The sequence below is a fragment of the Oncorhynchus mykiss genome, chromosome 17 (assembly GCF_013265735.2).
Source record: "Oncorhynchus mykiss isolate Arlee chromosome 17, USDA_OmykA_1.1, whole genome shotgun sequence".
Lineage (NCBI taxonomy): Eukaryota > Metazoa > Chordata > Actinopteri > Salmoniformes > Salmonidae > Oncorhynchus > Oncorhynchus mykiss.
Genome location: NC_048581.1, coordinates 5,671,300 through 5,696,534, shown reverse-complemented (window position 1 = coordinate 5,696,534; position 25,235 = coordinate 5,671,300). Strand labels below are relative to the sequence as shown.

Below are 25,235 nucleotides of genomic sequence, written 5' to 3'. Positions count from 1 at the left end.
TGGAGGCTATATACAGGAGGTACCAGTACAGAGTCAATGTGGAGGCTATATACAGGAGGTACCAGTACAGAGTCAATGTGGAGGCTATATACAGGAGGTACCAGTACAGAGTCAATGTGGAGGCTATGTACAGGGGGTACCAGTACAGAGTCAATGTGGAGGCTATATACAGGGGGTACCAGTACAGAGTCAATGTGGAGGCTATATACAGGGGGTACCAGTACAGAGTCAATGTGGAGGCTATGTACAGGGGGTACCAGTACAGAGACAATGTGGAGGCTGTATACAGGAGGTACCAGTACAAAGTCAATGTGGAGGCTATATACAGGAGGTACCAGTACAGAGGTACATATCAGGAGCAGGTGTTGAAATAAAATACATACAGCTTCATACAGTTTGATTTAATGAGGCTTAATGACCAAAAGCACAATTCTATTTTGTAAACATGAGACAATTCTACGAGGAGATGCGTGTCTCATGAACTTTAAGTAGCCTTTATTTGTTGTGATATAATCCTTCTGAGACAGGATTGTGTCACGGATCTGGGGAAGTGGACCAACGCATTTCTGCAGCATTGAAGGTCCTAAAGAACACAGTGGCCGCCATCATTCTTAAATGGAAAGTTTGGAAGTTTGGAACCACCAAGACTTCCTAGTGCTGGCCGCCCAGCCAAACTGAACAATTAGGGGAGAAGGGCCTTGGTCAGGGACGTTACTGAGAACCCGATGGTCACTCTGACAGAGCTCAAGAGTTCCTCTGTGGAGATGGGAGAACCTTCCAGAAGGACAACCATCTCTGCAGCACTCCACCAATTTGGCCTTTTTGGTAGAGTGGCCAGACAGAAAGTCTGTTTGGAGTTTGCCAAAAGGCACCTAAAGGACTCTCAGACCATGAGAAACAAGATTCTCTGATCTGATGAAACCAAGATTGAACTCTTTGGCCTGAATGCCAAGCGTCAGGTCTGGAGGAAACCTGGCACCATCCCTACGGTGAATCGTGGTGGTGGCAATATCATGGTGTTATTGGGGATATTTTTCAGTGGCAGGGACTGGGAGACTAGTCAGGATCGAGGGAAAGATGTACGGAGCAAAGTACAGAGAGATAATTGATGAAAACCTGCTCAAGAGCACTCAGGACCTCAGACTGGGGCAAAGGTTCACCTTTCCACAGGACAACGACCCTGAGCACACAGCAAAGACAACATAGAAGTGGCTTTGGGACAAGTCTCTGAATGTCCTTGAGTGGCCCAGCCAGAGCCCGGATTTGAATCTGATCAAACAACTCTGAAGAAATCCTGAAAATAGCTGCGCATTGACGCTCTCCATCCAACCTGACAGATCTTGAGAGGATCTGCAGAGAAGAATGGGAGAAAACACCACAAATACAGGGGTGCCAAGATTGTAGTGTTATACCCAAGGCGGCTTGAGGCTATAATCACTGCCAATAGTGCTTCAACAAAGCACTCTCTGCTCAACAACACTGACTGTGAATCAATCTGGTTGATTCTCTGGTTGATTCTCTGCTCAACAACACTGACTGTGAATCAATCTGGTTGATTCTCTGGTTGATTCTCTGCTCAACAACACTGATGGCGTCAAACTTTGCTGTGTGTCCAGGCTGTCACTTCTGTCATCAGCTACTAACACCAGTGCTGCACCTTTGTCCTTGTCCCTGGATGACGGCTTCCTGCTCCCTCTTCCATAGTGAGAACACTGATGGCTCAACATGGTTTTCTGAGAGACTGGATGACGGCTGCCTGCTCCCTCTTCCATAGTGAGAACACTGATGGCTCAACATGGTTTTCTGAGAGACTGGATGACGGCTTCCTGCTCCCTCTTCCATAGTGACAACACTGATGGCTCAACATGGTTTTCTGAGAGACTGGATGACGGCTGCCTGCTCCCTCTTCCATAGTGGTAACACTGCTGGCTCAACATGGGCTTCCTGGTTATGAAAGAAAGTGTGATGGTCAATGGTAGCCTCTCCCATTGTTTGAAGCAGTTGTAGTCTTTGTTGGCATGTATCCAGACCCCAGAATGGTAGTAGAAAGGAGCCTGTTCCCCGCATGCTTCCTCACAATCATTGTCTGGATCGACCACTCCCCCACCTGACCACAGGACCAGTATTGCTGACTGATCTTCATTCCTACAGCCTTCATCACCGCCCCTGGAGTCTCTTCACTGTCTGATCTTCATTCCTACAGCCTTCATCACCATCCCTGGAGTCTCTTCACTGTCTGATCTTCATTCCTACAGCCTTCATCACCATCCCTGGAGTCTCTTCACTGTCTGATCTTCATTCCTACAGCCTTCATCACCATCCCTGGAGTCCCTTCACTGTCTGATCTTCATTCCTACAGCCTTCATCACCGCCCCTGGAGTCTCTTCACTGTCTGATCTTCATTCCTACAGCCTTCATCACCATCCCTGGAGTCTCTTCACTGAGTAAGTAAAGATAGTATAAGAAACCTCTCCCATTCTACTTGTCTATTATCTTTGTTTAGAAATAGTCATTTGTGTGACCTACTGATTTTCCCTACAATTCATTTTAAGGATTTAGAAATATAGAAATGGTAGAACGAGGAATGTCAGAGTCTGGAATATAAATATATACAATTTGTTTAAAATGTATATGATGGTGTGTCTAGACATTATGGACCGTATATGAATATAAAAGGTGTGTACAGCAGTAGTTATATAGGATGAGCCTTGACTAGAATACAGGGTGGAGTACTGGGTGGTAGACGGCTAGTAACAGTGACTAAGTTCAGGACAGGATACTGGGCGGAGGCCGGCTAGAAGTGACTATTTGAACATTCATATTGAACAGCCTTACCTATAGAGTAGCACCACCACCCATCAGACCATTCTCTTCTTGATGTCAAAGCTGCAGTGTATTGTTGCTATAGGAGTTTATGATTAATAATCCTATTTACTTCAAGACACACTAAGATGTCACCATACTATTCATTTAAAGCCCCTCTGTCAGATATAAACCATCAGAGTGGGAAACCAACTGACATGGAAACAATGGAGCAAATGTATCACTATCAGGGTGTATTATGACATCATATAGAACTACTCAGACATTCCAAATATCACTTGATTATCAGAGGGGTGAATTATGACATCATATAGAACTACTCAGACATTCCAAATCAGGCTTCATCCATATCATGAAGGTGGATATTGATCCAACCATTTCCAAAGTAATGACCGGGCTGATGGAAACAGGATATGCCTGTACACTTTTATAAATGCTGACAGACGATTTGTTACTTCGTTTGACAATTTTTCAACATTTTGATTATCGCTGATGTCATATTTTGGGTAAAGTAAAAAATAAGGTGAAATATTTGGGTAAATGTTCCTAAAACTGATAGTAACTACAATAAACAAAAAATATAAACGCAACATGTAAAGTGTTGGATGTTTCATGAGCTGAAAAAAAAGATTGCAGAATTTTTTACATCCCTGTTAGTCAACATTTATTCTTTGCCAATCCATCCACCTGACAGGTGTGGCATATCAAGAAGCTGATGGAATAGCTTGATTATTACACAGGTCCACCTTGTGCTGGGGATAATAAAAGGCTACTCGAAAATGTGCAGTTTGGTCACACAACAATGCCACAGATCTCTGAGGGAGCGGGCAATTGGCATGCTGACTGCAGGAATGTCCACTGGAGCTGTTGTCAGGGAATTTAATGTACAGTACCAGTCAAAAGTTTGGACTCACCTACTCATTCAAGGGTTTTTCTTTATTTTGACTATTTTCTACATAGTAGAATAATAGAGAAGACATCAAAGTTATTAAAAACACATGGAATCATGTAGTAACCACAAGTGTTGAATCAAAATATATATTTTATTATTCAAAAGTTGCCACCCTTGCTTTCTCTCAACCAGCTTCACCTGGAATCCTTTTCCAACAGTCTTGTAGGAGTTCCCACATATGCTGAGAACTTGTAGGCTGCTTTTCCTTTACTCTGCGATCCAACTCATCCCAAACTATCTCGATTTGGTTGAGGTCATGGGATTGTGTAGGCCAGGTCATCTGATGCAGCACTCCATCACTCTCCTTCTTGGTCAAATAGCTCTTATACGGCCTGGAAGTGTGTTGGGTCATTGTCCTGTTGAAAAACAAATGACAGTGGGACTAAGCCCAAACCAGATGGGATGGCATATAGCTGCAGAATGCTGTGGTAGTCATGCTGGTTAAGTGTGACTTGAATAAATAAATCACTGACATTGTCAATAGCAAAGCACCCGCACACCATCACCCAAGGACAGATATCCACCGGTCTAATGTCCATTGCTCATGTTTCTTGGCCCAAGCAAGTCTCTTCTTCTTATTGGTGTCCTTTAGTAGTGGTTTCCTTGCAGAAATTCGACCATGAAGGCCTGATTCACGCAGTCTCCTCTGAACCGATGATGTTGAGATGTGTCTCTTGCTTGAACTTTGTGAAGCATTTATTTAGGCTGCAATTTCTAAGTCTGGTAACTCTAATGAACTTATGCATCAGAAGTAACTCTGGGTCTTCCATTCTTGTGGTGGTCCTTAAAGTAATGATGGTCTGTTGCTTCTCTTTGCTTATTTGAGCTGTTCTTGACATAATATGGACTTCACCTTTTACCCAATAGGGCTATCTTCTGTATACCCCCATACCTTGTCACAACACAAGTGATTGGCTCAAACACATTAAAACCTGTTATGGCACATTAACTCTTGAAACTAGGGGGCACTATTTTAATTTATGGAAAAATAACGTTCCCAAAGTAAACAGGCTATTTCTCAGGACCAGGTGCTAGAATATGCATATAATTGACAGCTTAGGATAGAAAACACTCAATATTGTCTGTGAATATAACAGAACTGATATTGCAGGCGAAAGCCTGAGAAAAATCCAATCAGGAAGTGACTCTTATTTTGAAACCTTTGCGTTCCTATGCATCCCTATTTACCATTGAGAGGGATATCAACCAGCTTCCTTTTTCTTTGGCTTCCCTAATGTGTCTACAGTCACTAGACATAGTTTCAGGCTTTTATTTAGAAAAATTACCTTGAACGACAACATTGCGTCAGTGGTCAGGTGGTGGCTCTCAGAGTGATTTGTCCGTAATAGACAAAGGCGGCCATTGTGCCTCTCGCTCCTAGTGAAAAGCCAATTGTCCCGATTGATATATTATCGAATAGATATTTGAAAAACACCTCGAGGATTGATTATAAGAAAGGTTTGCCATGTTTCTGTCGATATTATGGATCAAATTTTGAGTTTTTTTCGGCGTTGTCGTGACCGCAACTTCCGGTGGATTTCTCAACAAAACGGAGGTATTTTGGCTATAAAAAATCATCTTTATGGAACAAAATTAACATTCGCTGTCTAACTGGGAGTCTCGTGGGTCAAAACATCCGAAGCTCATCAAAGGTAAACGATTTCATTTGATTGCTTTTCTGATTTTCGTGACCAAGCTCCCTGCTGCTAGCTGGACATAATGCTATGCTAGGCTATCGATAAACTTACACAAATGCTTGTCTTGCTTTGGCTGTAAAGCATAATTTCAAAATCTGAGATGACAGGGTGATTAACAAAAGACTAAGCTGTGTTTCACTATATTTCACTTGTGATTTCATGAATATGAATATTTTATATTAAGATTTTTTGTCCGTTGACACCTGTTATGGCTAGGGATTCCGCTAGCGGAACGTTGACAACATCCGGTGAAATTGCCGAGTGCAAAGTATTTTTTTATTTATTAGAAATATTTAACTTTCATACATTCACAAGTGCAAAGCTTAACTTCTTGTTAATCTAGCCACCGTGTCAGATTTCAAAAAGGCTTTACGGCAAAAGCGAACCATGCGATTATCTGAGGACAGCACCCCATCAAACAAACACACGACAATCATATTTCAACCCACGACAATCATATTTCAACCCGCCAGGCGCGACACAAACCTCAGAAATAATGATATAATTCGTGCCTTACCTTTGAAGAGCTTCTTCTGTTGGCACTCCAATATGTCCCATAAACATCACAAATGGTCCTTTTGTTCGATTAATTCCGTCATTATATCTCCAAAATGTCCATTTATTTGGCGCGTTTGATTTAAAAAAAAACACTGGTTCCAACTCGCCCAGCATGACTACAAAACATCTAATACGATACCTGAAAATGCTGTCCAAACATTTGAAACAACTTTCCTAATCCAACTTTAGGTATTTTAAAACGTAAATAATAGAGAAAATTTAAGATGGGATAAACTGTGTTCAATACCGGATAAAAACAACATGAAGCGCGTGACCTGGAGCGCGCATCAAAACATTAGAGAGCACTAGGCTGGACCCTCGTTCTGAATAATCGAACTTCTTAATTTCTCTAACGAAAAACATCAACCAATTTCTAAAGACTGTTGACATCTAGTGGAAGCAATAGGAACTGCAACCAAGTGCCACAGAAAACCATTTGAAAACAGAGTCACCTCAACAACAACAAATTCCTCCTGGATGGTTTGTCCTCTGGGTTTCACCTGCCAAATAAGTTATGTTATACGCACAGACATTATTTGAACAGTTTTAGAAACTTTAGAGTGTTTTCTATCCAAACCTACCAATTCTATGCATATCCTAGCTTCTGGGCAGGTAGCTGGTAGTTTACTTTGGGAACGCTTTTCATCCGGACGTGAAAATACTGCCCCCTATCCCAAACAGGTTATAAGGAATGAAATTCCACAACTTAACTTCTAAAAAGGCACACATGTTAACCTCTTGGATCTCTAGGGGCGCTATTTCATTTTTGGATAAAAAACGTTCCCGTTTTAAGCGCGATATTTTGTCACGAAAAGATGCTCGACTATGCATATTCTTGACAGTTTTGGAAAGAAAACACTCTGAAGTTTCAGAATCTGCAAAGATATTGTCTGTAAGTGCCCCAGAACTCATTCTACAGGCGAAACCAAGATGATGCGTCAACCAGGAAATTAGCAGAATTTCTGAAGCTCTGTTTTCCATTGTCTCCTTATATGGCTGTGATTGCGCAAGGAATGAGCCTACACTTTCTGTCGTTCCCCCAAGATCTTAGCAGCATTGTGACGTATTTGTAGGCATATCATTGGAAGATTGACCATAAGAGACTACATTTTCCAAGTGTCCGCCTGGTGTCCTGCGTGGAATTCGGTGCGCAATTGCCAGCTGCTTGTACTTTTCCATTTGATTCAGGGGAGAAACCATGCGTCCAAGAACGATATATCAATGAAGAGATATGTGAAAAACACCTTGAGGATTGATTCTAAACAACGTTTGCCATGTTTTCAGTCGATATTATGGAGTTAATTTAGAAAAAAGTTCGCGTTTTGAGGACTGAATTTTCGTTTTTTTTTGGTAGCCAAATGTGATGTATAAAACGGAGCTATTTCTAATACACAAAGAATCTTTTTGGAAAAACTGAGCATCTGCTATCTAACTGAGAGTATCCTCATTGAAAACATCAGAAGTTCTTCAAAGGTAAATGATTTTATTTGAAGGCTTTTATGTTTTTGTTGAAATGTTGCGTGCTGGATTTAGCTAACGCTAAATGCTACGCTAGCTAGCTACTTTTACACAAATGATTGTTTTCCTATGGTTGAGAAGCATATTTTGAAAATCTGAGATTACAGTGTTGTTTACAAAAGGCTAAGCTTGAGAGCTAGCATATTTATTTCATTTCATTTGCGATTTTCATGAATAGTTAACGTTGCGTTATGGTAATGAGCTTGAGTCTGTATTCACGATCCCGGATCCGGGATGGGGAGATCAGAAAGGTTAAAGTAATGATGGACAGTTGCTTCTCTTTGCATATTTGAGCTGTTCTTGACATAATATGGACTTCGTCTTTAACCCAATAGGGCTATCTTCTGTATACCCCCCTACCTTGTCACAACACAACTGATTGGCTCAAACACATTAAAACCGGTTATGGCACATTAACTCTTGAAACTAGGGGGCACCTTTAAGACTCCATAATGTTTCATCATTAGATGCTACAGTCCTCCTTTAAGACCCCATAATGTTTCATCATTAGATGCTACAGTCCTCCTTTAAGACCCCATAATGTTTCATCATTAGATGCTACAGTCCTCCTTTAAGACTCCATAATGTTTCATCATTAGATGCTACAGTCCTCCTTTAAGACTCTATAATGTTTCATCATTAGATGCTACAGTCCTCCTTTAAGACTCCATAATGTTTCATCATTAGATGCTACAGTCCTCCTTTAAGACTCCATAATGTTTCATCATTAGATGCTACAGTCCTCCTTTAAGACTCCATAATGTTTCATCATTAGATGCTACAGTCCTCCTTTAAGACTCCATAATGTTTCATCATTAGCTGTTACAGTCCTCCTTTACGTCTCCATCATGTTTAGAATGTGTCTGGAAGCGCTACTCTATCTATTCTACTCTCATCCTTTCAATTAAGACTCCATAATGTTTCATCATTAGATGCTACAGTCCTCCTTTAAGACTCCATAATGTTTCATCATTAGCTGTTACAGTCCTCCTTTACGTCTCCATCATGTTTAGAATGTGTCTGGAAGCGCTACTCTATCTATTCTACTCTCATCCTTTCAGTTTTAATAATATTTAATAATAATAATAATAATAATGTTATAATAGGTAATAACTAACTTTAATAACTAGGGTTAATACCTGCCTGGCGCCCCAACAAAATCTTCATATTTACCCCCCTCTAACAATACCGCTACAGAATTAGCGTAGTAGGCCATGTAACTTAAGGTAATCAGAAATATGTATTCCTTGCCACCCATTCTGAAACTAACTGCAGCTCTATGTTAAGTGTTGCAGTCATTTCAGTCGCTGTAGTAGCTGACGTGTATAGTGTTGAGTCATCCGCATACATAGACACACGGGCTTTACTCAAATGTCACTGGCATGTTGTTGGTAAAGATTGAAAAAAGTGAGTGCCAAACAGCTGCCCTGGGGAATTCCTGATTCTACCTTGATTTTGTTGTACAGGCTTCCATTAAAGAACACTCTTTGTGTTCCGTTAGACAGGTAGCTCTGGGGCGGCAGGTAGCCTAGTGGTTAGAGCGGTAGGCCAGTAACCGAAAGATTGCTGGATCGAATCCCCAAGGTAAAACTCTGTCGTTCTGCCCCTGAACAAGGCAGTCCTAGGCCATCATTGAAAAAAATAATTTGTTCTTAACTGACTTGCCTAGTTAAATAAAGGTTACATTTTCAAAGAAAAACTCTTTATCCACAATATAGCAGGGGGTGTAAAGCCATTTTTATCATCAATTTCGCTCAGCCAAACAGTCATTTGTAAGTGCTGTGCTTGTTGAATGAACTTCCCTATAAGCTAAAAGTCTATATTTGTTTAATGTAAAATAGCATTGTATCTGGTCAAACACCATTTTTTAGGGTTGGTAACAGGCTGATTGGTCGGCTATTTACGCCAGTAAAGGGAGCTTTACTATTCTTGGGTAGTGGAATGACTTTAGCTTCCCTCCAGGCCTGAGGGTACACACTTTCTAGTAGACTTAAATTAAAGACAAGGCAAATAGGAATGGCAATATCGGCCGCTATTATCCTCAATTTTCCATCCACATTGTCAGACACCAGTGACTTGTCATTGTTGATTTTATTTGCGCAAAATTTCATTGAAGATGCTCCAAAGATTTTTACTATCATTCTTCATGTATTTTATCTTTGTTTCATTGTGTACTTTCTTCTTTTTATTCAGTTTAGTCAAATGATGTCTCAATTTGCAATAGGTTTGCCAATCAGTTATTCAGCCAGACCTATATGCCATCTCTTTTGCCTCCCTCTTCATCATACCATTTTTTAAATTCCTCATCAATTCATGTGGATTCAACCGTTTTTACAGTCATTTTCTTAATGGGTGCATGCTTATTAGTAACTGGGATAAGCAGTTTCAAACGTGTCAAGGGCAGTGTCTGGTTGCTCATCATTACACACCACGGACCAACAAATATTATTTACATCAACAACATAGCAAAAATGTATGACCTCTTATACACAATATTAGTCCCAGCCTTTGGAACGGTGGTTTTCCTAGACATGGCTCCTATATTGTGATCACTACATCTGATGGATCTGGACACTGCGGATTTCATTCCTCTACTGTTTGTCACTACCCTGGTAGGTTGATTGATAACCTGAACAAGGTTGCCGGCACTGGTTACAGTTTGAAGCTTTCGTTTGAGTGGGCAGCCTGATCACAGCTTTTCTTCAGTACTAGTTAATTAATGACCAAAGTCTTGAGTTTAGTTTGCCTGTTCTACAGTCTTGTAAAGATAGCCGCGTTGACTGGGACAGGCAATGTAACATCCATAATGTTTTAAGGAAAAGTTTTTGTAAAACAAGCACCTTACATTGGATCATCTTGAAACGTTCTCTCTAAAGCTAACTTTCATCAATATGGTCTATTGGTTCCTCTCTAAAGCTAACTTTCATCAAGGTTTTATATGGTCAATTGGTTTCTCTCTTTTCATTGGCAGAATCCTTTTTCAGTGTTATGATATTCATTACATCCATATCCACCAGTCTATCTTCCTGTCAACTAACAGAACTCTGCTGGTTGTCCTGGTAACAGATACCAGTGGACAGATCTATTTATTTGTTCAAACTGAACTACAGCACTTACTTTGAGTCAAATCTGATCCGTTCCTCTCTTCTCCTCCTCCCACAGTTCCACTCAGCCCTGTTGTTTTCCTGCAGTCCACCAGCAGCACAGACAACCTCTTCATACCCAGCAGTAAGATGCTACCGGGAGAGGCACGATACAGGGACTCCGGGAGGGAGGAAGGGCAAGTGTTGTCCTGCTAACCATAAAGAGGGGACACAGACGCACATCATTATGGATGCTGATGTCACTGTTGTCATAAAGTGCTTTACAGAAACCCAGCCCACAAGCGAGAGAAAGCTGTTTGCTCATCCAGACCAAGCTGTACCATCTGGTGTTCTGATCTGGAGCGACTCTTCTCTGCCTCATCAGCATCAGGATGTTGTTGAGGCTCCCCAGAGGATCCACCATAGTCATGTCTCTCTCCTGTGTTAATGAGAACATCAAACAGATAGTGAACTTATAACCGTCTAATAAAATCATAGGGTCTTACAAGAGGCATGAATATGTCCCTTTGATATTTTAAGTAGAGATTATGCTTCAATGTTGAATTTTAAAAGCCTGTTATGCTAGACGAGGTGCACTTTAATACAGACCACATGGAGAATTCAATACATCTAATTGAAAAGTCCCTAAAATATATGAACCAATGGCAGATTGACCCTTTAACAATTCCTACAGCACTGAACAACATATTCAAGTGTAGAACTTCAGTAGAATGCCACTTTAAAACCACACATTAGTTCAACAACGGCATAGTTTGTGTCCCTGTTGAAGACAGTACTCACTGGTGTTAATCTGATATTCTGTCTCTTCCTCTTTCACTCCAAAAACGTCTTCCTCCTTCACCTTTATTGAGACAGCATCCTGTTCCTCTCTAAACGGTTCTTTCTCTTCTATCACTATAACAGCCTCCTCTTCCTCCTTTTTCATTCTGAAATGTTCTTTCACTATAACAGCATCTTCTTCCTTCACTATAACAGTCTCCTCTTCCTCCTTTTTCATTCTGAAATGTTCTTTCACTATAACAGTCTCCTCTTCCTCCTTTTTCATTCTGAAATGTTCTTCCACTATAACAGCCTCATCTTCCTCCTTTTTCATTCTAAAAGCTTCTTTCTCTTCTTTCACTGTAACCTCATCCTCTTCTTCAATGTTCAGCGCCAGAACTTCTTTCTCCAAACAGCAGACCTCCTCTTCTTTAGCAGGGGATGAGTACTTTAATGAGCTCATGGTCAGGGATGTTAGCTAGCTAGTTAGCATTAGCGACTAGCCTAGTGCTAGGCTCAGCATCAATCTTTAACAAGTTTGCAAATTAGGTTACAGTTAACCAGTTAATACGTCAACAGAACTGTGTTTAAAACACTGAGATTAGATAATGTACATTAACATGGTCTAAAGCGTCAATCTTTCACTTTTATGTTGGCTAGCAAGCTACCGACGTGGTTGGAAGAGTTGGCGCCTTGTTGTTCCTGAAGAAGGGTCCCGGCCAGTCAATTATACGTCACGGAAGAATCATCACCTGAAAGACGCTCATCGCCATCTGCTGACTGGAGTGGGTAACGCAGTTTGGAAACAATAGTTACAACACTTTTTGTATTGGAAAGAACGTCATAATTATTTAACAATAAGCTGATACATTTTCTCTTCCAAATAATACGTTCCTGTACACTGACGTAGAAGCTCAATATTAATATGTAGATGATGAATAAATACTTCTATGAATAGGTAGTGTGTTGATATACATTTTCTCTGTTCATTTTTCACATTCTTTTTTATCTACATGTGACCATAGTATTCCCTTAAAGCCACGCTCTATAAGATACAAATCATCCTGTAAACAACAGAACAAATGCATCACATGCAAATAGCACTTGATTATCTGTAGTGCTATACACTGGGTAGACAAAACATTAAGAACAGCTGCTCCTTCCATGACTTAGAAAGACTAGGTGAATCCAGGCTAAAGCTATGATCCCTTACTGATGTCACTAGTTAAATCCACTTCAATCCGTGTAGATGAAGGGGGGAGACAGGTTAACAGACAGTGACACATTCAATACTGCCTTGCACACTCTCGCCTGCATCTAGCTGAAATAGAGATATCACTGGACAAATTCAGGTATGTTTATTCAGGTATGTTTATCCCCGTTTTGTTCCATTTAAACGTTTGTCAACAGAATCGGCGGAATGAATACACCCCTGATCATGCAAAAACACAGTTCACTTTCATTACAGACACGTTGTATTCCTTCTTGCATCTATGTGCTCTCCTCTTATCACCTTCTCCCTTTGTTTCTGTACTTCAATGCACAACACATCAGCTGTATGTGACCAGGCAAAAAAACCTTTCCAAGCCAAACCATTTCATAACTGAAACACACAGCTTACATTGTTGTCACCATATTAGCTAAAGTAACATCATAGTCAACAGAGCTAATAGAACTAACTCGTTAGTAAACCTGCTACAATCATGCAGTAACATTACAGTGTACAGTCAGTAAGCAGTTTAGCACTTACCTTGGCGGGTCCCAGTGGCAATAAATTAGTAAAACCAAAAGCTTGCCTTGACTTGGAAAAGTTCCAGTGTTGTGTTGGATAGTCATAGCCAGCTAGCTAACATAGCATCGCTCTGTTTGAGCCAAGTGTTTGAGTAGACTAAACTAGATAGCTGCATTTGCTAAGTAAGTGAAACTGAAAGTGGAAAATAAATGACAAAATATCTCTCTCTCGCTTCTCCTTCATTTTGGAATAAAATAATTTGTTCAAAACTGTTCAACTATTGTATTTTTCTCTCTTTTAGTCAACTACTCACCACATGTTATGCACTGCAGTGCTAGCTAGCTGTAGCTTATGCTTTCAGTACTAGATACATTCTTTGATCCTTTCATTGGTTGGACATCATGTCAGTTCATGCTGCAAGAGCTCTGATAGGTTGGAGGACGTCCTCCGGAAGTTGTCATAATTACTGTGTAAGTCTATGGAAGGGCTTGAGAACCATGAGCCTCCTAGGTTTTGTATTGAAGTCAATGTACCCAGAGGAGGATGCAAAACAGTATGTTTTAATAAATTATTTGGTGACGTGATTATATTTAGTATAGTTTTATCTAAAAAGGACCACTTTTAAATATTTTACCATTTGAATTTTTCTGAAAATAACTGAGGACGATGGTTCTCCCCTTCCTCCTCTGAGGAGACCCCACTGCACCCAAAGGACACCCAGCCAACTTGACACAATTGTGGGAAGCATTGGAGTCAACATGGGCCAGCATCCCTGTGGAATGCTTTCGACACCTTGTAGAGTCCATGCCCCGACGAATTGAGGCGGTTTAGAGGGGAAAAGGGGAGGGTCCAACTCCATATTAGGAAGGTGTTCCAGATGTTTGGTATAATCAGTGGATACATCTGCAATGTAGCAGACACTTTTATCTAAAGGGATTTGCAGTCATGTGTGCAAACACTTTACATATGGGTGGTCCCAGGAATCAAATCCACTACCCTGGTTTGAATAGCACTATACTCCACCAACTGAGCTACAGGACCACAAGGAATGATCAAGGAATGACGCAGATAAACACACACAGCCTGAGTTTCAAAAATATAATTGTATCAAAGACCGTAACATTGAAACTGCATATTTAGTTACAATCAAATATTATTTGTCACATGCGCTGAATACAACAGGTGTAGATCGTAACGTGAAATGCTTACTGACAAGCCCTTAACCAACAACGTAGATAAGAAAAATAAGGGTTGAGAAAATATTCCCCAAATAAAAAGTTTTAAAAAGTAGCTCAGTACCGAGGGGTAGCTCAGGCCTGAGCTACCCCTCGGTCCTGAGCTTCCTCAGTAATGAGGCAGCCCTCAGTCCAGGTGGGCCCTTTGTTAGGGTTACTATGCCAAGGTCGGCGGCGAGGGTCGCCACTCAAATGACGCTAGGAAAGCGGACTAAGACTATGGCAGAGTGGCGTCCACGTCCCGCCACAGTGGACAGACGCCCACCCAGACCCTCTCCTATGGGTTTAGGTGTGCAGCCGGGAGTCCGCACCTTTGGGGGGGGGGGGGGGGGTACTGTCACGCCCTGGCCTTAGTTATCTTTGTTTTCTTTATTATTTTGGTTAGGCCAGGGTGTGACATGGGTGATTTATGTGTTTCGTCTTGTTTAGGGGTTTATTAGATTTATGGGGTTGTGTTCATGTTAGGTGTCTAGGTAAGTCTATGGTTGCCTAGATTGGTTCTCAATCAGAGGATATATATAGAGGAGGTACCAGTACAGTGTCAATGTGGAGGCTATATACAGGAGGTACCAGTACAGAGTCAATATACAGGGGGTACCAGTACAGAGTCAATGTGGAGACTAGTACAGGGGGTACCAGTACCGAGTCAATGTGGAGACTATATACAGGGGGTACCAGTACAGAGTCAATGTGGCGGCTATATACAGGAGGTACCAGTACCGAGTCAATGTGGAGACTATATACAGGGGGTACCACTACAGAGTCAATGTGGAGGCTATATACAGGAGGTACCAGTACCGAGTCAATGTGGAGACTATATACAGGGGGTACCAGTACAGAGTCAATGTGGAGACTATATACAGGGGGTACCAGTACAGAGTCAATGTGGAGGCTATATACAGGAGGTACCAGTACCGGATGTTTACATACGCTTAGGTTGGAGTCATTAAAACTCGGTTTTAAACCACTCCACAAACGTCTTGTTGACAAACTATAGTATATGCAAGTATAAACACCATGGGACCACACAGCCGTCATACCGCTCAGGAAGGAGACTTGTTCTGTCTCCTAGAGATCAACATACGTTGGTGCGAAAAGTGCAAACCAGTCCCAGAACAACAGCAAAAGACCTTGTGAAGATGCTGGAGGAAACAGGTACAAAAATATCTATATCCATAGTAAAATGAGTCCTATATCAACATAACCTGAAAGGCCACTCAGCAAGGAAGAAGCCACTGAAGAAGGGCCTTGGCTAGGGGTGTATCCTTGTTTTGAATCCCAGCCACCGTAGGAGGCCTTTTGCCTTTTGGTAGGCCGCCGTTGTAAATAAGAATTTGTTCTTAACTGACTTGCCAAGTTAAATAAAGGTTCAATAATAAATAAATTAAATAAAAATAAAGTACAGAGAGATAATTGATGAAAACCTGCTCCAGAGCACTCAGGACCTCAGACTGGGGCAAAGGTTCACCTTCCAACAGGACAACAACCCTAAGAACACAGACAAAGGACAACGCAGAAGTGGCTTCGGGACAAGTCTCTGAATGTCCTTGTGTGGCCCAGCCAGAGCCTGGACTTGAACCCGATCAAACATCTCTGGAGAGACCTGAAAATAGCTGTGCAGCGACGCTCCCCATCCAACCTGACAGAGGTTGAGAGGATCTGCAGAGAAGAATGGGAGAAAAAATACAGGTGTGCCAAAGCTTGTTCCTGTTAAGACACCTGGCCAGCTGAGTGCAGGTGGGCTCTCCTGTCAACATGAGGCTCCTGTTGCAGCCCTCAAGGGCACATTGACAGATTTTCCACCTAGTCCTCTCTGGGATTCAAACAAGGGATCTATCAGTTACTGGCCCAACACTGTTAACCGCTAGGCTACCTGCAGCAGGAGCCCCATGTTGACAGGAGAGCCCACCTGCATTCAGCTGGTCAGGGGCAGTGGTGCCCTGTAAGTAACAAATGTATCACTATCAGAGGGGTGTATTATGACATCAGATAGAACTACTCAGACATTCCAAATGTCACTTGATTATCAGAGCGGTGAATTATGACATCATATAGAACTACTCAGACGTTCCAAATATCACTTGATTATCAGAGGGGTGTATTATGACATCATATAGAACTACTCCGACATTCCAAATCAGGCTTCATCCACATCATGAAGGTGGATATTGATCCAACCATTTCAAAAGTAATGACTGGGCTGATGGAAACAGGTTATGCCTGAATAGTTTTATAAATGGTGACAGACGATATGTTAGTTCGTTTGACATGGTGGGTTGTGTCAGTAAAAACGTTTTAGTGAGAAATGGAGGTGGAAACTCCTTTATGTACAAATATTTATATAATAACCATCATGTCTTAGTTAACTTGGAGTCACGTGATGATATGTTGTGTGGTCCTCCCTCTAAAACTTGGAAAACCATGTAGTTTATCAGGCTACAGATGAAATAAGTTATGAACTTCACAGGGTAGTGAAAATACATGTGATGAGCTTGATGCTAAATTCCAATACATTTTGAGGGTCTTAATCTGGTGACATGATGACCGATGCTTGGTTGCAATTTGACAATTCAAATAATTGCTCTCACCCATAATAATCTCATCATTCAGGTAACAACGTTTATTGAACCAGTGGGAGGTTTGTAAATGCCCCAAGGAAAGTCGAAAGAGGAACTCTTCATTGAGACAATGATAAACAGCAATCTGTGGGAGAGTTGTGGTGGATATTATAAAATAAGGATCTGCTGGAGTCCAAGTCAAACCAAGATTCTTTATTTCTGAGCTCAGAGAGAATAACAGAGTTACACAGCGCAGTGTAGACAGTCTGAATTCCTGAAGCATTGGGTGATGAGCACATATCTTTATAGTTTCCTGTTCCTGGGAGGGACTTTATTCATACAAGGACACAGGTGCAGCTGGTTTGCAACACAGAATGATCCTCCCAAGAACAGGAGATTATAATTGGACAGTTTCACAAGGTTAGTCACATACTCAGTTATGTGGACACACAAACAATTAACATTTTCCATTACAGAGTCTGAACATTTTCATTTCATTAAATCATCAGTGGGCTACAATGCAAATGTCAACAATGGAACAAATGCATCACATCCAAATATCACTTGATTATCTGTAGTGCTGGAGGAATGACACACCCAGATAAACACACAGTCAGAGTTTAAAAAAGGACCTTTTAAACACATGGAATCTGATCTACTCTATATTCAAATATTTATATATATTGTTATATATAAATATTGTCATGACGTGGCCCTTTGTAGGTACAGGTTCTGTTATCTCAGGTCGTGAATACCTAAACATATTGTCATGATGTGGCCTTTTCTGGGTATAGATTGTGGCCCAGGTTCTGTTATCTCAGGTCGTAAATTCCTGGCAGAGACTCTATCCCCCTTTTCATACAGAGAGAGACCACAGAGTGAACAAAGGAATTCACATGGCCGCACTCCTAAATCCCCAAAATGGCCAAATTAAACTATATGTCCACCTTTGAGAGTGTGGGAAGGGTCTGTGGACACTTAAGGGACAGTTATGTTGAGTGTGTTTCATTTGGTGACCTCAGAGAGGACAGGAAACACACATAACTATGTCTCTGAATGTGTACATTTCTCAATTATGGGGTTTGCATCTAATTATTGTATGAAATGAATGAGTAAAGATGCAACTATATATGAAATGTGATGTTAAACCTTTAATGTGAGAGATTTGTATTCCTTTAAAAGTTTAACTAAGTCATTGGTCCGTCCCCGAGGGCACAGACATGATCTGGTGTCATGGAACCGCCTATCCTATTGTTACGAATAAAAGCCCCTCCTAAAAAAAATCCTCTTCAGACTGAGCAAACCAATCACAGCGTGAGCTGTGATTGCGAATAGTTTAGACAACGCATACCTTGGTGTAAGCTGAGGTGGCACATTTGAGTTCCAAGACTAGAAAACCATCCCACGTGGAGCATTGGCTACACGGCTGGAAATGGTTCAACTCTGAGACTATCAATTCCAACAGAGTAAGAGCATTGGTAGGTCTGTGGGGGCAGCTAGAAATGATGTAAACCTGGGATGCGAATGACGACAACCGCCGAAACATCTATTCTATGAGAACATTTCTGAATGGTAATCTGAGGTATCCATTCTAACCAAGAAAGACTTTGAACTTCAGGGAAACAGAAGGAGAGAGACTCAGATGAACTCTCCAGCAGACGGACTGGATTCCAACAGATCACAACGGCGTAAATATATATTGACTGCAATTATTCCTGAATGAGTGAGCATTCGTGTGCAAAGGATTAGCATTTAAAATAACATACAGTTGAAGTTGGAAGTTTACATACACTTAGTGGGGCAAAAAAAGTATTTAGTCAGCCACCAATTGTGCAAATTCACTTAAAAAGATGAGAGAGGCCTGTAATTTTCATCATAGGTACACTACAACTATGACAGACAAAATGAGAAGTCAAAAATCCAGAAATATTTATATATAAACAAGTAAACATTCTCTCCTGTGTGGATTCTCACATTTTTTTTACGCTACTGATGAGTAAAATGCCTTCCCCCCAGTCTGAACATTTGTAAGGCTTCTCCCCCATGTGCGGTCTCATGTCTTCTTTCAGGTGTCCTAATTGGGTAAAAACGCATTGCACGCTGGGATCAGTGGTAAGATTTCTTCCCTGTGTGAATTCGCTCATGCACTTTCAGGTTTCCTGACTGGCTAAAACTCTTTCCACACTGAGCGCAAAGGAAAGGCTTCTCCCCTGTGTGTATTCGCAAATGATCTTTGAGGATACCAAACCGCATAAAACTCTTTCCACACTGGGAGCAATGGTGAGGCTTCACTCCTGTGTGTATCCTCTCATGTCTTTTCATGTTAAGTAAATGGTTAAAACTCTTTCCACAATGGGAGCAGTAGTAAGGCTTCTCCCCTGTGTGTATTCGCAAATGATCTTTGAGGATACCTAACTGCGTAAAACTCTTTCCACACTGGGAGCAATGGTGAGGCTTCACTCCTGTGTGTATCCTCTCATGTCTTTTCATGTTAAGTAAATGGTTAAAACTCTTTCCGCAATGGGAGCAGTGGTATGGCTTCTCCCCTGTGTGTATCCTCCCATGTCTTTTCATGTTTCCTAACTGGCTAAAACTATTTCCACACTGGCCACAATGGTATAGCTTCTCTCCTGAGTGTATTCGCTCATGAGCTTTCAGGCTTCCTAACAGGCTAAAACTCTTTCCACACTGGCCGCAATGGTATGGCTTCTCTCCTGTGTGTGTCCTCTCAGGTCTTTTCAGGCTTCCTAACTTGATCTGGGAGCAGAGGTGTTGTCTTGATGTTGTGGAGGTCTTTGGTTCCTCCAAGTTTGGTTTTCCTCCTGCCAAAGACAGTGTTTATATAAAAAGAGACCAGAATGAAACCTCCACTCTCCAATTTTGTGTAAATTTGTTTACATTGCTTTGCCAAGACAATCCATCCACGTGACAGGTGTAGCATATCAAAAAGCTGATTAAACAGCATTACACAGGTGTACCTTGTACTGGGCACAATAAAAAGCCACTCTAAAATGTACAGTTGTCACACAACACAATGCCACAGATGTCTCAAGTTTTGAGGGAGTGTGCAAATGGATTGGGGACTGCAGGAATATCCAGTGGAGCTGCTACCAGAGAATTTAATGTTGCATTCTCTACCATCAGCCGCCTCCAATGTCTTTTTAGAGAATTTGGAAGTCCGTCCAACAGGCCACACAACCGCAGATCAAGGCCCTCCACATTGTCTGAGATCAGCCACCCGGACAACTGATGAAACGGAGGAGTGTTTATCTCTGTAACAAAGCCCTTTTGTGGAGAAAACTAATTCTGATTCGCTGGGCATGGCTCCCAAGTGGGTGGGCTTACGCCCCAACAGACCCACCAATGGCTGCGCCCCTGCCCAGTCATGTGAAGTCCATAGATTAGGACCTAATAAATGTATTTACGTTGACTACTTTCCTAATTTGAACTGTAAATCATTGAAATTGTTGTTTTCATATCTGTTCAGTATATACATACAGTGGGGAGAACAAGTATTTGATACACTGCCGATTTTGCAGGTTTTCCTACTTACAAAGCACGTAGAGGTCAGTCATTTTTATCATAGGTACACTTCAACTGTGAGAGACGGAATCTAAAAATAAAAAAAATCCAGAAAATCACATTGTATGATTTTTAAGTAATTAATTTGCATTTTATTGCATGACATAAGTACTTGATCACCTACCAACCAGTAAGAATTCCAGCTCTCACAGACCTGTTAGTTTTTCTTTAAGAATCCCTCCTGTTCTCCACTCATTACCTGTATTAACTGCAGCTGTTTGAACTCGTTACCTGTATAAAAGACACCTGTCCACACACTCAATCACACAGACTCCAACCTCTCCACAATGGCCAAGACCAGAGAGGGTGTAAGGACATCATGGATAAAATTGTAGACCTGCAAAAGGCTGGGATGGGCTACAGGACAATAGGCAAGCAGCTTGGTGAGAAGGCAACAACTGTTGGAGCAATTATTAGAAAATAATTAGTAACACACTATGCCGTCATGGATTAAAATCCTGCAGCGCACGCAAGGTACTCCCTGCTCAAGCCAGCGCATGTCCAGGCCCGTCTCAAGTTTGCCAATGACCATCTGGATGATCCAGAGGAGGAATGGGAGAAGGTCCTGTGGTATGATGAGACAAAAATAGAGCTTTTTGGTCTAAACTCCACTCGCCGTGTTTGGAGGAAAAGAAGGATGAGTACAACCCCAAGAACACCATCACAACTGTGAAGCATGGAGGTGGAAACATCATTCTTTGGGGATGGATGGATGGGGCCATGTATCGCGAGATCTTGGCCAACAACCTCCTTCCCTCAGTAAGAGTATTGAAGATGGGTCGTGGCTGGGTCTTCCAGCATTACAACGACCCGAAACACACAGCCAGGGCAACTAAGGAGTGGCTCCGTAAGAAGCAACTCAAGGTCCAGGAGTGGCCTAGCCAGTCTCCAGACCTGAACCCAATAGAAAATCGTTGGAGCGAGCTGAAAGTCTGTATTGCCCAGCGAGAGCCCCGAAACCTGAAGGATCTGGAGAAGGTCTGTATGGAGTGGGCCAAAATCCCTGCTGCAGTGTGTGCAAACCTGGTCAAGAACTACAGGAAACATATGATCTCTGTAATTGCAAACAAAGGTTTCTGTACCAAATATTAAATTCTGCTTTTCTGATGTATCAAATACTTATGCCATGCAATAAAATGCAAATTAATTACTTACAAATAATCCAATGTGATTTCCTTGATTTTTGTTTTAGATTCCGTCTCTCACAGTTGAAGTGTACCTATGATAAAAAATTACAGACCTCTACATGCTTTGTAAGTAGGAAAACCTGCAAAATCGGCAGTGTGTCAAATACTTGTTCTCCCCACTGTATATAGAGAACCAGTCAAAGGTGGACACACCTACTCATTCAAGGGGTTTTCTTTATTTTTCAAAACTATTTTCTACATTATAGAATAATAGTGAAGACATCACAACTATGAAATAACACATATGGAATCATGTGTTAAACAAATCAAAATAAATTTTATATTTGAGATTCTTCAAAGTAGCCACCCTTTGTCTTGATGACAGCTTTGCACACTCTTGGCATTCTCTCAACCAGCTTCATGAGGTAGTCATCTGGAAAGCATTTCAATTAACAGGTGTGCCTTGTTTAAATATTCATTTGTGTTTTTCCTTCTTAGTGAGTTTGAGCCAATCAGTTGTCTTGTGACAAGTTAAAGGGGTATACAGAAGACAGCCCTATTTGGTAAAAGACCAAGTCCAAATGGCTCAAATAAGCAAAGAGAAACAACAGCCCATCATTACTTGAAGACATGGTCAGTCAATACCAAATATTTCAAGAACATTGAAAGTTTCTTTAAGCACAGTCGCAAAAAACATCAAAAGCTACGATGAAACTGGCTCTCATGAGGACCTCCACAGGAAAGGAAGACCCAGAGTTACCTCTGCTATGATGAAACTGGCTCTCATGAGGACCTCCACAGGAAAGGAAGACCCAGAGTTACCTCTGCTATGATGGAACTGGCTCTCATGAGGACCTCCACAGGAAAGGAAGACCCAGAGTTACCTCTGCTATGATGAAACTGGCTCTCATGAGGACCTCCACAGGAAAGGAAGACCCAGAGTTACCTCTGCTATGATGAAACTGGCTCTCATGAGGACCTCCACAGGAAAGGAAGACCCAGAGTTACCTCTGCTACGATGAAACTGGCTCTCATGAGGACCTCCACAGGAAAGGAAGACCCAGAGTTACCTCTGCTATGATGAAACTGGCTCTCATGAGGACCTTCACAGGAAAGGAAGACCCAGAGTTACCTCTGCTATGATGAAACTGGCTCTCATGAGGACCTCCACAGGAAAGGAAGACCCAGAGTTACCTCTGCTACGATGAAACTGGCTCTCATGAGGACCTCCACAGGAAAGGAAGACCCAGAGTTACCTCTGCTATGATGAAACTGGCTCTCATGAGGACCTCCACAGGAAAGGAAGACCCAGAGTTACCTCTGCTATGATGGAACTGGCTCTCATGAGGACCTCCACAGGAAAGGAAGACCCAGAGTTACCTCTGCTATGATGAAACTGGCTCTCATGAGGACCTCCACAGGAAAGGAAGACCCAGAGTTACCTCTGCTATGATGAAACTGGCTCTCATGAGGACCTCCACAGGAAAGGAAGACCCAGAGTTACCTCTGCTATGAGGAAACTGGCTCTCATGAGGACCTCCACAGGAAAGGAAGACCCAGAGTTACCTCTGCTATGATGAAACTGGCTCTCATGAGGACCTCCACAGGAAAGGAAGACCCAGAGTTACCTCTGCTATGATGAAACTGGCTCTCATGAGGACCTCCACAGGAAAGGAAGACCCAGAGTTACCTCTGCTATGATGAAACTGGCTCTCATGAGGACCTCCACAGGAAAGGAAGACCCAGAGTTACCTCTGCTATGATGAAACTGGCTCTCATGAGGACCTCCACAGGAAAGGAAGACCCAGAGTTACCTCTGCTATGATGGAACTGGCTCTCATGAGGGCCTCCACAGGAAAGGAAGACCCAGAGTTACCTCTGCTATGATGAAACTGGCTCTCATGAGGACCTCCACAGGGAAGGAAGACCCAGAGTTACCTCTGCTATGATGAAACTGGCTCTCATGAGGACCTTCACAGGAAAGGAAGACCCAGAGTTACCTCTGCTATGATGAAACTGGCCCTCATGAGGACCTCCACAGGAAAGGAAGACCCAGAGTTACCTCTGCTATGATGAAACTGGCTCTCATGAGGACCTCCACAGGAAAGGAAGACCCAGAGTTACCTCTGCTACGATGAAACTGATTTACAGAGTTCAATTAAGAGACACAACTCAACATCAACTGTTCAGAGGAGACTGTGTGAATCAAGAAGCATGAGCAATGGACCGGTGGAAATCTGTCCTTTGGTCTGATGAGTCCAAATTTGAGATTTCCGGTTCCAACCGACATGTCTGTGAGACGCAGAGTAGGTGAACGGATGATCTCCACATGTGTGTTTCCCACCGTGAAGCATTGATGAGCATTCATGAGTGATGGTGCTTTGCTGGTGACACTGTTTGTGATTTATTTAGAATTCAAGTCACACTTAACCAGCATCGCTACCACAGCATTCTGCAGCGATACACAATCCCATCTGGTTTGTGCTTAGTGGGACTATCATTTGTTTTTCAACAGGACAATGACCCAACCACAACCAGGCTGTGTAAGTGCTATTTGACCAAGAAGGAGAGTGATGGAGTGCTGCATCAGATGACCTGGCCTCCACAATCACCCGACCTCAACTCAAATTGAGATGGTTTGGGATGAGTTGGACCGCAGAGTGACGGAAAAGTAGCCAACACGTGCCCAGCATGTGGGAACTCCTTCATAACATCCATATACACCAGTCTATCTTCCTGTCAACTAACACAACTCTGCTGGTTGTCCTGGTAACAGATACCAGTGGACAGATCTATTTATTTGTTCAAACTGAACTACAGCACTTACTTTGATGAGTCAAATCTGATCCTTTCTTCTCTTCTCCTCCTCTCACAGTTCCACTCAGCCCTGTTGTTTTCCTGCAGTCCACCAGCAGCACAGACAACCTCTTCATACCCAGTAGTAAGGTGCTACCGGGAGAGGCACGATAGAGGGACTCCGGGAGGGCGGAAGGGCTAGCATTGTCCTGGTAACCATAAAGAGGGGACACAGACACATATCATTATGGATGCTGATGTCACTGTTGTCATAAAGTGCCTTACAGAAACCCAGACCCAGATAGAGCAAGCTGTATGCTAGACCAGACCAAGCTGTACCATCTGGTGTTCTGATCTGGAGAGACTCTTCTCTGCCTCGTCAGCATCAGGATGTTGAGGCTCCCCAGAGGATCCACGATAGTCATGTCTCTCTCCTGTTTGAACGAGAACATCAAACAGATGGTGAACTTATTACCATCATCAATTATTACTGTCTATTACAGTCATAGGGTCTTATCAGAGGCATTAATATCTCTAAATTAATTGGGTGCCTTTTGTGTCCCTTTGATATTTTAAGTATACATTATGCTCCATTATTACATTTTAAAAGCCTGTTATATATAATTAAATCTCATTTAAAAGTCCCAAAAATATCTGTAGCAATGGCAGATTGACCCTTTAACAATTTATATAGTACTGAACATCACATTGAAGTGAAGAACTTAAGTAGAATGCCCCTTAAAACCACACATTAGTTCAACAACTGCATAGTTTGTGCCCCTGTTTTTAAGACA

General features: G+C 42.0%; 1 protein-coding gene across 1 annotated transcript; it reads right to left on the bottom strand.

Moving 5' to 3' along the window:
• Positions 1-10,897: 10,897 nt before the first annotated feature.
• On the bottom strand, positions 10,898-12,148 carry LOC118940018 (protein MNN4-like). Its single transcript, XM_036947969.1, has 2 exons — positions 11,433-12,148; positions 10,898-11,070 (listed from the first exon to the last, which is right to left on the bottom strand). Exons 1-2 carry the CDS (start codon positions 11,872-11,874, stop codon positions 10,913-10,915), a joined length of 600 nt encoding a protein of 199 aa, XP_036803864.1. The 5' UTR covers positions 11,875-12,148; the 3' UTR covers positions 10,898-10,912.
• Between the last annotated feature and the right edge of the window lie 13,087 nt (positions 12,149-25,235).

Coding starts and splice junctions, on each gene's coding strand:
- LOC118940018 (XM_036947969.1), bottom strand. CDS start 11,874: ATGAGCTCATTAAAGTACTCATCCCCTGCTAAAGAAGAGGAGGTCTGC. Junction 11,071..11,432: donor AGAATATCAGATTAACACCA/GTGAGTACTGTC, acceptor TCATTAACACAG/GAGAGAGACATGACTATGGT.